Here is a 12,091-nt window from a genome sequence, read left to right on the forward strand (position 1 = left end):
GGAAGTTAGATTAGGAAGCTGTTGGACTGGGGGAATTTCAAAACAGGTTCACTTGATGGTTTTTGTTTGTTTGTTTGTTTTCTTTTTACCATAATAAGAATTGCTTCCAATAACTACTGCTCATTGTCCATAAAACTTCTGACAGAATACATTATGTGCTTTTCTATTCTTATAAAAAGCTAATAATGCAGATCATGTTCCACTAGTGGGAACATCTGTTTGGAGAGGAAAAAAAAAAAAGAAAGGGGGAAAAAAAAAAAAAGAAAAAAAGAAAGAAACAATCCACCTGGCTTTTGAAACATACTGAGACCATCTGAAGAATTACATATAATAATTACAGTCTCTGTAATTTTATACCAAAAATAACACTGGAGGAGTCTCATTGACATTTACTTATTCAGAATTGGAAGTCAAAATAGTAGGCTTTTGTTTCAAGTGGTACTGCTAAGAAAAATAGCTGAGGAGGTGAAAACTTGACTTAGACCTTCTAAAGCCACGTTTCCTTTACAGAGTGCATCGTGTTCTGATATGTTTTGAGTTTACTTTTTCTCCTTTTTGAGGATTATTTTGCCTCTTTGAAGTGAATGCACTTTATATTTCCCAATATTCAAGACAAAAGAATAAGAGGGGAAAAGCAAAATGTTACTCAAAGTGTGTATTAGTGCTTGTACTGAATAGAAAAGTAACAGTTAAGAATACTTTTCAACCTGCAACAAATATTGTTCACATTTTCACACCTTGTAGAGTGTATCGTATCAGGGTTCTCTGGTCCCCCATATTCCTAAGTTAGCGGTGGGATTTTGCATTGATAAACAGTAGCGCAAACTGTGTGCTGCCAGAAAAATACTACTTCTGTTCTTATTGAGACCTCTGTAATGGCTTTCTGACTGGCACGATTCTGCCATTTATACAATTACAGAGAACTTGGAAATTCCTCCTCTATGTCATCCGTGTGTATTTCCCTGTTTGAGATGTGGTAGCAACTCTACACAAGTTGAAAATGTGTCCAGTTGTTACAGGCTCCTCAGCTTAGCCCCAGAGACTGATTAACTGTATGGATGGACTGTGATTTCCTACTCTTTGCAAGAAACTTTTTTGCTTGGTTTCATTGGACTTTGTGCACATGCTCGTGTGTTTTTTCTTGAGGGGGAGGAAAAAGGCATGAGGTACATTACGGTGTCCTGAAGCTAAGGTTAAGATTCTGCTGTAAGGTCTTTTGTGTCGTTCTGGTGCTAGGTCCTGTCTCTTTGGCTGTCTCCCTTAGTGACTCAAACCTAGCACATAGCAAGAGTACTTTGGCATAGAAGTCTATCTGCTGTTCTGTGCTGCCGAGGAAATGCCCGAGGTCTCCATTCACTGTCCAGTGAACTCACTCGCTCTAGTCTGGCTATGAAAAGTTAAGTCCCAACCTGAAGTCCAGAGTACCTTTAGAGGCAAGAGCTCTTTCTTTTCTAATCATGGGGACTCCTCTTTCTCCTGGTTGATGCTGGGCTAAATTTTGTCATCTTTAGTGACTGGGCTACATGATTTTTATTTTTTTTATTTTACTTTTCTGATTTGTCTGATTTTGTTTCTCTTGTTTCTTTATCCTAGGGCTGTGCATCCTGGAACTGGTATTACCCTTTTCACTATGCTCCGTTTGCTTCTGACTTTGAGGGTATTGCAGACATGCCTTCAGATTTTGAGAAAGGCTCAAAACCGGTAGGGCATCTTTATTTATTTATTTACTTATGATTTAACAGTTCATTAGAAGTGTCCTACATCTGCTTGTTTAATTTCAACAGTTTAAGCCTCTTGAACAACTTATGGGAGTATTTCCAGCTGCAAGTGGAAATTTTCTGCCGCCAACATGGAGGAAGCTCATGACAGATCCGGTAAGAAGCCTCGTTATATTCCTCTCTGTAAGGTTATGTTGTCTTGCAGTTGTGTGAGCATGACTTGCTCCTTCTTACTTCGGGCAGAAAAATAATGGAGACCAGGAGGGAACATTTTTGGTATATTGCAGAGATTGTTCAAAGATCCTTAAAAGTGATTCTTTGAATTCAGATGTTTCAGTGAGAAAAAATATTTCCTGACTCTCTTATGCTTTAGTAAGATTCTTTACTTTCTTATAGAAACCTTGCAAAACTTAACTGGGGAGCAGATACCTTAACTCAATTATCTGGAATTATTCTGTCCTGCTTAATTTCTTGTTTTGATACTCTAAGCAATGGAAGAGCCCTACCACACTTCATGTTTAAATAGCATTTAATAAAAGATGTTTCTATTAGTCAAAGTTCTTTGCATCCTCCTTAGCTTTGTGTTTGCTCGCCCTCTGCAAAGTACAGTACTACATGGCATTCTGAATCAATTAATTGGCTTTAATGATTTTTTTTTTTCCCTCAAATACAGGAATCAAGCATAATTGACTTCTACCCTGAAGATTTTGCTATTGATTTAAATGGGAAGAAATACGCTTGGCAAGGTGAAATTTCAACTTTCTCTTTTTGAGCTGTAGCATACTGACCTTAGTCTTAAGAATCTATGTAAAAATATGAAAAAAATGGAAAATTATCTTAGTGAGATAATGACACACCAAGTCACACATGTAACTTGTGTTACTTTGTGTGTGGGAGAAGTATTTTGTAGCAGGTATATTTTTGAAAAGAAATTAGTATGAAGAACAAATTATGGCTCAGTAACTGATTTAGGATTGGCAATGATTATTATTAATTTCAGCAGTCATTCTAGATTTGTTAATTTGTCCTGAACTAGATTAATAATTTTTCTATTTTTATCAGCCTTAATGTGTAATTGTCTTTTGTCTCGTTTGCATTTAATTAATGGATCTCGTTCTGTTCAATCAGTGGCTCATTAGTACCTTGCGAAAAATGCTTTGGGGAATATAGAAATATTTGGATGCCTAGAAAGAATGAAGAAACAGCTACAGTATTTAATGCAGCTTCTTCTTTCTTTCGAGAATATTAATTTTAAAGGTCCGTCAAATTTTGTGGCTGGTTACACTATACAGCTAATAATGTAACATCTCAGTTATAGGTATAAATAAATATTTGGGCACAAAATGAAACACACGAAATTCCATCTGAGCATAAGAAAGCACATTTTTACTCTGAAGGTGGTCAGACACTGGAACATGTTGCCCAGAGAGGTTGTGGAGTCTCCATCCTTGGAGATTAACTCCAAACCCAGCTGGACATGGTCCTGGGCACCCTGCTCGGGGCAACCTGAGCAGCCCATGACCATGCTGGAGCAGAGGGGGTGGACTAGGTGACCACAGAATGGTTTGGGTTGGAAGGGACCTTAAAGATCATCTAGCTCCAACCCCCCTGCCATGGGCAGGAACACCTTCCACTAGACCAGGTTGTTCCAAGCCCCATCCAGCCTGACCTTGAACATTTCCAAGGATAGGGGCATCCACAACTTCTCTGGGCAACCTGCCCCAGTGTCTCACCACCCTCACAGTAAAGAATTTTTTTCCTAATATCTAATCTAAATCTACCCTCTTTCAGTTAAAAAACCATTACCCCTTGTCCTATCACTACATTCCCTGATAAAGAGTCCCTCCCCATTTTTCCTGTAGGCCCCCCTTAAGCACTGGAAGGCTGCTAGAAGGTCTCCCCAGAGCCTTCTCTTCTCCAGGCTGAACAACCCCAAATCTCTCAGCCTGTCTTCCCTCACAGGGGAGGTGCTCCAGCCCTCTGATCAACTTCGTGGCCCTCCTCTGGACTTGCTCCAACAGGTCCATGTCCTTCTTTTGTTGGGGATCCCAAAGCTGGATGCAGTACTGCAGGTGGGGTCTCACCAGAGCAGAGTAGAGGGGGAGAATCACCTCCTTTGACCTGCTAGTCACGCTTCTTTGGATGCAGCCCAGAATGCCATTGGCTTTCTGGGCTGCAGGCACACATTGCTGGTTCACATTCGGTTTTTCATCCACTAATACCCTGAAGTCCAGGGGTTCCTCCTGACATCAACAGTTCTGTGATCTTCCTCCGAGGCAGCTCACGTATGTTTTGAAATAGCCACAGTTAGACCTATGAGTATCTTACTCGGGACAGTGTTCTAAAATCAAAGAGAATATTCCTAGGTATTGTGAGATGTGTTGCATAGCAGGTTTTCCCTCTATAACGTGAAGCCCTTTCTTACCCCTGTTGTAATTCTGGCAACTTTCCTTAGTCCGTTTGTCCAGTTATCAAATCTACAGTCTAAAGCAGTAATGTTTTAAGTAGCTCCCACATGCTTTCTGCAGGCTGTAACATTACTTTTGATTCATTTAATGCTTAATTGCATTGTAAACTCTTTGTTCTGAATTAACATCTAGAATTCTCATGTTTAAGAGGCAGTTGTGAAACAAGAAATATTTTGCAGGCTGGAAGTACAGACTATCTTTGTTAAAAAGCATCTAGCATACCTTGTCCTCTTAATGAAATGTTTGAGGTTCTTCCTCTTAGAGATGTTATTGTGCTTCTGAAAGCTCAGCATTGATCCTTTTTGTGATATCCTGGGTTATGAACACCTCCTATTTTGTTGTCATTCCACCAGCGTGTTGTGAAGGTGAAAATAAATTGTTTGTTTTCTAGGGTAGGCCTATCACTGTTTCCCTTCACAAGTAGTTATATTCCAGCTGAAATTTGAACTTGGCTGAGATCTGGTGCTGTCTTTGATAAAGCAGTAGTCAGTCTGTGTGAAGATTATCCTCATACTTCATAAGCAGGGACAGTGCGGATTTCTTGTTTGGCGAGGTTGGCAACAGCAGGCTGTACAGCTCTGCTCCTTGTTATTTTACAGGACGCTAAATAAAATTCTGATTCAGTTAAACTTCTAACATATTTAACACTTCATTTATGGTTTGTTCCAAACTGGTTTTGTTAGGAGAGGGTATGAGCTTCTGGTGAAATTACACTTTTAGGTTTTCCCCTTTCCTTCAGCTCCAGGTCAATAGTATTTGTTTTAATAAAGCCACATGTATTGGGTCTGGCTGAGATGGAGTTAATACTCCCCACAGCAGCCCTCATAGCACTGTGCCCTGCATCAGTAGCTAGAAAGGTGTTGATAGCATACCAGTGTTTTGGCTACTGCTGAGCAGTGCTGGCACAGCATCAAGGCTGTCTCCCCAACATTTTTGCCCTCCCCTCAATGGCAGGCTGGGGCAGGGCAAGATCTTGGGAGGGGACACAATCAGGACAGCTGACCTAAACTAACCAAACAGATATTCCATACCATATGACGTCAGCTCAGATATAAAAGCTAAGTAAAGGGAGACAGAGGGGGGGGCATTTTGTCTTCCGGAGCAACCACTACGCGTACTGAAGCCCTGCTTCCCGAGAAGCGGCTAGACATCGCCTGCTGATGGGAAGTAGAGAATAACATCATTTGTTTTTTTTCCTTTGCTTTCGCACGCGCGACCTTTGCTATCACTGTATTAAACTGTCCTTATCTTGACCCACGAGCCTTTTGTTATATTTTCTTCCCCCCCAGCTGAGGAGGGGGAGTGATAGAGCGGCTTTGGTGGGCACCTGGCATCCAACCAGGGTCAACCCACCACACCACATAAAGATCTAACTTCTGAAGCAAAAGTGTTTCAGGCAGACCAAGTTTTAGATTGGGAATCTAAGTCTGTGGAAGTCCAAAGTCTCTGTGAATGTTATACCTTAGAGTGATGATAAATATGTCTGAGATCTGCCCACTGGTAGAACTGGTACGGGCACAAATATGAAACTATGAATATCAGTTTAGTAGAAAACCTTTGCTGTCATCTTGTTCAGAAAAAACTCTAGTGTTCATGCTAAGGGAAGTAAAATAAAAACTAAAATAATTACTCTAGATTCCAACCAATAAAAGGGTAACAGAAGTAAATCTTTGAAGAATCTTCATAGTAAATTTCTTAGTGCTTTTTTTGATTTTGTAATAGAAGAAAACATATACAGAAGCACACCAGGGAAGGCTATTCTCCAGTTTCATCCAATGTGTTTGAGTGGGCTCTGAGATGTGCTCCTTAGTGAGGGATTTTGATCCTGAGAGGAGCCTCCATGTTATCTTGGAGTAAAATTAATAGCTGGTGTGAATAGTCCCTAATGGATAATATCTGTATCGCCTCATCTCTGAATTTGGAGTGATTTCTTCCATTGTTGTCTCTTAATAAATTAATTTGAATAAAGTAGCGTTGAGTTCTGTCAGGGGAGTATCTGTAGCAAATGAGACAAATAATGACTGTTCCTGAGCTCATCTTGTTCCTAAATGAGGCAGGTGTTGGTAGAGGTTACTGCTTCCCAGTGCCTACCCAGGACTGGGGGGGAGGAGGAGAATGAAGGGGTGCTTGGAGATAACCTTCCCTTTTCAACCTGCACTACCACTGAACTATTTTTCTCTAAACAGCCTGCAGGGTCACAACTTCTGAAAATGTAGGGTTTTCTTTTCTGTGACTGAAACAACAGTTGTTTCTTGGATAGAGAGAGAATCTATTGGCGCTTTCCATGCTAGTGTCTTTTTTTTGTTTTTGTTTATTTTTATCCCCAACAAGTGTGGAAAAAATAATGTTTTGGTTTTACTAGGTGTTGCGTTATTGCCATTTGTTGATGAGCGACGCCTTAGAGCTGCCCTGGAAGAAGTCTACCCTGACCTCACTCCTGAAGAAAGTAAGAATTATGATATTTTGTTATAACTTGTTATTACTACTGTGTTCACCCTAAATAAGCAAGGTATAATAGACGTTTGGTTGGATTGAATTATGGCAGGCTATAGCCTCTTCTTCATGGATGGTGCTGGTACTTAGAATGATCCTCAATGGGTTTGGTTTTGTAGCTTTCACTTACTTTTCTTTTACTCAAGTAGACCTGCAGAAGACTTAACCTGAAAATTAGATGGTAGCTTAATTGTATGAAAAGCTTCTACCAGTATACACTGTCAAAGTATTTGTTAGATGACTATGTTGTAATCAAAAGAATAAACTCTGTTTCCAAGGTTAGAGTTGATGGTAGAACTTGATGGGTGTATTGGCTGTTCTGACCAGTAGGCTGGCTGTGTCTAGTTACGATATGTGAAGCTTCATGTTCAGCTTATATAGGCAAATGTACATGTTATTTTCTCCATTGTACAAAAAGTAATAGCTGGTTCTCGTAGGTAAACTGCATTGAACACAAGATTCCCATTATTTTACTGTCTGCCAACCACCCTTGTGACCGAAGACATCCTGTTCTGGGCAGAGATGCTGTCTTTCCAACACTCTCAAGGAATGTTCAAAGCTTTCTCCTAAATCACAGTGAAGCTTTCCTTTTGTGGAGGTGTAAACAGTGCAGTGTGCTGGTCTGCTGTATTCCTTCCTTCCCTGTTTGCTCTGAACTCTTACCCCATTCTCTTCATCTTTTCTAGGCAGAAGAAATAGCCTTGGTGGTGATGTTCTCTTTGTTGGAAAACACCATCCACTTTGTGACTTTATTGTAGAACAGTACAAGACCAAAAATACAGAGGTAGGTTGTAGTTTTTCTTAAGGGATTGTGTAAATGTTGAGGATGGAGGTCTAATAAAGCGCTTCAGCTGAAAAATTATTTTTCCCATAGCCAGTGGATATACCCCCAGAGCTGTGCCATGGAATCCAGGGAAAGCTTACACTGAATGAAAATGCTGTTCTTCCAGATCAGTGAGTATGTCTTTTAGTATGGGTTGTTTGATGCTAAAGGACATTTCCTTCAGTTATGTCTGCATTTAAATAAAAATATCTTTGTGCCCACAATGAGAAACCTAAAACCTCTGACAAGGCAATGCATTTAGTTCTGAGGCTAAACATGCTTTCCACTAGGTTTCATGGTGTGAATTATCATCAGCGTATGTAAAAAACCAAGCAAGTAAAACTTGCATTCTACGATCCTATTTTATGTTTATTTATTTCAGAACTAGGCTTTTAAGGCAGCATCAGAAATCTTTAAAGCACTCTAATGTGTGTGTTTAATTGCTGATGAATCTTTTTTTGTTTGTCATTTCATCTATGGAAGACTATTTTTTATGTATTTAGTGATGTTCAAACTTTAATAGGTAAACAGGGCCTATATAATAAAAGTAGTAGTGATCAGTGGCTTTATTCAGTAAAGTCATGTTGTTTTGGCCTCTTTACTTTTGTATGAATGTTAATTTAGTGCAGTCTGATGTAATTTCCAATAGTGCATGCTATTTAAAGAAAACCAACCCAACAACTCCGCTTTTTATATGCTAATCTTAATTACATTAAAGAAAAATCCAGATAGAGATATATTAGATGTATTTTGCTGTTTTCCATTTAGGCTATAGCACTAAATTCAGGACTGCTATGCATACAAAAAATGCTAATATTTTTTGTTTTCTAGATAACGTATTTAGTTTGAGAAATTATCAGTGTAATCTTTGCATTGTAGGATATGCATTCGTTTATCTAACTTTGCTTAGAGGCATAAGCAGGTGTTCAGTAACTCATTTGCATTAAATGCACAAACACTCTGATTTTGTTGGACAGATAATGTATCCTAGGTCACACTCACTAATATACATTTCTCTATTCTTGTCATGGCTTGTGAAGAATATGAGCAAGTCAGAGCTGTTCTTGGAGGGAATAGCAATGGAGGAAAAAAAACCTCTTCTGGCATTGTCTTTGCTGGATAGGGTGTGAGAAATGGGTATTTTTTTACCTAGAAAAGTATTTTGCTAGGAATTCTGTGAAGATGAGTAGGCATTTATATTGCTGCTTCAAAGTAAGTCTTACTTTGCTAAAAAGATTTGGATCAAATTCAGCCAGCATGTGTACAGTTTGTGACCTCTATGTGTAACATGGGTCTGTAACAGTTGTGCACAGTAGAGTGGACAAAGAAATCTGGTGTCTGATTGCTAAGAGTAATTTTCTTGAGTGTGTTGTTTGTCTGCTTGAATTGGAGGGGTAAGGTTTTCTGGAGGAAAGAAGGAAAGGGTTAACATGCAACTGCACATCAGGCTATTAAATCTCAGTTAGAATAGAGACTCTAAGTGCTCTGTAAAACAGCTGCTAAATTTTTTTTTTTTTTTACTTCAAAGCCGCCTTCTTCTTAGAGAAGCAGGTTTGTGTCTTCCTGGTGTCTGCATGTGTGTCTGTCTCTCTGGTCTTCTCCTGCCCTCTTAGGACCTGTTGTCTGCTTATAGTCAAACCCTAGCAGTACAGGGAGATTTCCAAGGTGCAGAATAGTACTAAGGTTTGTAAACAGGCTGCTGGGTAGTAGGAAGTGTGTGAACCCACTGTTAGACACTAGAGAATTCACACAGACCAGCTGCAAAAGTAAGGACATTAAGAAATAAGGATTCAGTAATTCCATTGGTTATAGAAGTATTTGATTTAGGGGAAAGGCAAGTTAATTTTGAAATCCCTTTTATGTGTCACAGGCTTAGTTAACAGAAGAACGGAAATGGTAACAACAGAGAAAGTGGAGCAAATGATGAGAAATATGTTACAACATTTTGACAGACGTTTTTCTCTTTACTAGGACAGTGGAGTCTCCTGTTCCAATGCTGCGTGATCTTGCACAAAATTCTGCAGTCAGGTAAGTAAACTGTGGGTTTTAATGCAGTGGCGTACAAAATACAGCAATCAAAACTCATTTTGTTCTGGTGTTTTGTGTTGTTGAGTTTGCAACAGAACCATCTCTTAATAAAATTGAAGCTTTTACTTCAAACGTTTCTGGTTTTCTGTGAGAATTTAATCCAAGGTGACATACAACGGGCTTGGGTTAGGGTGGTTAAGCAGAGTGTGCATAGTGGCATGTCCCACAGGGATGTCCAAAATAGTCATTTCTCAGTGCATCAAACCCAGTGTGTTTCATCCCTTCGGAAACACCTCATCTTTCCTGCTATTGCTTTTCTGCTCACTCTCTGTTGGGACTTCTGGGTCTTTGGCAAGCAAGGAGCAACACCTACAGAACTTGATAGTCTTTATCAAGCCTTTTAAACCTCTGAGACAGAATTGGGTATTGATTGAAAGCTCTCCAGCTCTTAATTTTTGCCTCTTGGATTTTTATCCATTTTTATTCCTAGCAATTCCCAGAGGATGCCTGAGAATATAAGCTTCACGTCTTTAAGAAGTAAAGGAGTAATAATACTAACTGCCTGAATGTGATGTTTAGGAGAATAAGAGACTTAATAATGAATAAAAAACAATGGAGAGTTTCCAAGAGTAAATTCTGTGGTCACAGAAGATTTTAATTACTCTTGCACTTGACAGCAAATTTCTGTAGATCTAGTGTCATTCTCACTTAATTCGGCACAGTATAATAGGTATGTAATGCTTGAGCCTATAACCTTTCACTTCTTGAGCCACGTAAGATACTTGAGACACTGAAAATCACTTGTGATCTGTCTGCATCGTTTTTTCTTCCAAGGAGGTATAGCTTGGTTCAGCTAGAACAACTATCTACAGGCAGTAAAAAATGTTAAGTTGTGGCTTGTCAGGATATTGCAGAAAGGATGTTCTGAAATGGGGATTTAGTTACTTTGAGTGACGAGTTAAAGGTAGTTTTTGCTTTTCCATCTGCCACTGTCAGGAGGTTTGAATTGTTTTTACGCTTCTGTCTGTTTCTCCATTGCAAGGATTTTTCTTCCTGTCTTTTGAGATAGTATGAGCAGTCATGATTTTGCTCTTCAGTTCTTGTGACTTTGGCTGAATTTTCCAAGGGACCATTATTCTCTTTCCTTCAAGTCTCATTCATTCTCTGTGCTGGAAAACAGATGTATTTCACCTGGAAGAGTGAGATTATTCTGCTTAGCTGTTTCCTTTTATCCTTCTTGGCATCCCAAGCATTATTCTATATCAAATGGTAGGTAGTGAGAGAACAGGAAGCAGGTTGATGCCATGTACTTCAAACATGTGCCTCATGGGACCTACCTGAGACCTGGATACTTACACCAGGAGATTGGAATTGCTAGGATTGTGGATGAACTTTCCTAGAGAAAACCCAACCTGCTATATAATGCATTGTACCAACAGAAGTTAAGCTTTCAGCCACATTTTGCTCTATTACTATTTAGTTTGTGTAATACTAGACAGCTCAAAATGCAGGTGTGAGGTGTCACTGAAAGTAGGTGTATATCCCTCCAAGGGAACTGCATGCAACTGCAAAGCTGCCTTTCGGGATAAAAACTCCCTGGCCGAGGAAATCCCACTTCTAAGTTTTGTACGCTTTTGACTAGACTGCATAGCAAGCTGCTATCCTTCCTGTCTATACTGTGGCAGCCTTTGAACTTAATAAGTACAATCAGTGCTTTGACTAGAGGATTTGTACTTAAGGGTCTGCAGAAGATACTTTCATTACCGTGCATAGGACTAACTGTTTTCTAGACATTAAACTTTCTTTTGGACTGGCTATTGATACAGGGGAGGAAAAAGGTTACCCCATGGCAAATAATTGAGATGTCCAAGTCCAATTAGTCAGTATATCCATGTGCAAGAAATGCACCTTGCAGTTTAAGTTATGGGTTCTTGAATCTTATATTTTCTACTGTGTACGTCACTGTTAATAAAGCAGCAATTACTGTTTAATCTTGCTTGTCTTAATTATCAGGTAAACCTAATCCTCAAATACTTTCTCCTAGTATCTCTTTCAAAGATCCGCAATTTGATGAAGACTTTGTTTTCAAGGCTATAGTGTTACCTGGTGCAAAGTAAGTATCAGTTGTCAAATAATTCCATTTTCTTTCATTAATCTGAGTACTTGGTCTGATAAGTATTTATGGAACTATTTTTAATATTAAGGAAACCTGCTCCAGTTCTGAAGCCAGGAGACTGGGAAAAAACCAACAATGATGGCAGGCCTTGGAGACCACAGCTTAATTTTAACAGAGACAGAAAACCAGTCCATTTGGACCAGTCAGCATTCAGAACTTTGGGGTAAGACTGGTGGCATTGTTACTGGCTGCCTTGCTGAGATGACTACTCGGTTATTGCCTTTTTTTAATTAAAAAAAAAAAAAAAAAGCAGCAGCAAAGGGGGTGGGAATGGACTGTTGGAGATTAGGTACTGGTATTCCTTGCTGGAAACTTTGGCATGTGATACTTAAACTAAGTATTGATGAAACAGTTATGCCTTGCATTCTTCTTGATTTGGGGCGAG

The 12,091-nt window shown here is 39.3% G+C and overlaps 1 protein-coding gene across 4 annotated transcripts in view; it reads left to right on the plus strand.

Moving 5' to 3' along the window:
• XRN2 (5'-3' exoribonuclease 2) overlaps positions 1–12,091 on the plus strand; it is a 53,480-nt gene that overhangs the window by 22,421 nt on the left and 18,968 nt on the right. For all 4 annotated transcript variants that reach the window (XM_075035284.1, XM_075035282.1, XM_075035283.1 and 1 more), the window contains 9 exons: positions 1,594–1,701; positions 1,785–1,874; positions 2,392–2,464; positions 6,549–6,632; positions 7,366–7,463; positions 7,554–7,633; positions 9,474–9,530; positions 11,575–11,643; positions 11,735–11,869. In XM_075035284.1, coding sequence (XP_074891385.1) covers positions 1,594–1,701; positions 1,785–1,874; positions 2,392–2,464; positions 6,549–6,632; positions 7,366–7,463; positions 7,554–7,633; positions 9,474–9,530; positions 11,575–11,643; positions 11,735–11,869 — 794 coding nt within the window. The remainder of the gene's footprint in view (positions 1–1,593; positions 1,702–1,784; positions 1,875–2,391; positions 2,465–6,548; positions 6,633–7,365; positions 7,464–7,553; positions 7,634–9,473; positions 9,531–11,574; positions 11,644–11,734; positions 11,870–12,091) is intronic.

The sequence above is a fragment of the Buteo buteo genome, chromosome 9 (assembly GCF_964188355.1).
Source record: "Buteo buteo chromosome 9, bButBut1.hap1.1, whole genome shotgun sequence".
In the NCBI taxonomy this organism is placed as follows: Eukaryota; Metazoa; Chordata; class Aves; order Accipitriformes; family Accipitridae; genus Buteo; species Buteo buteo.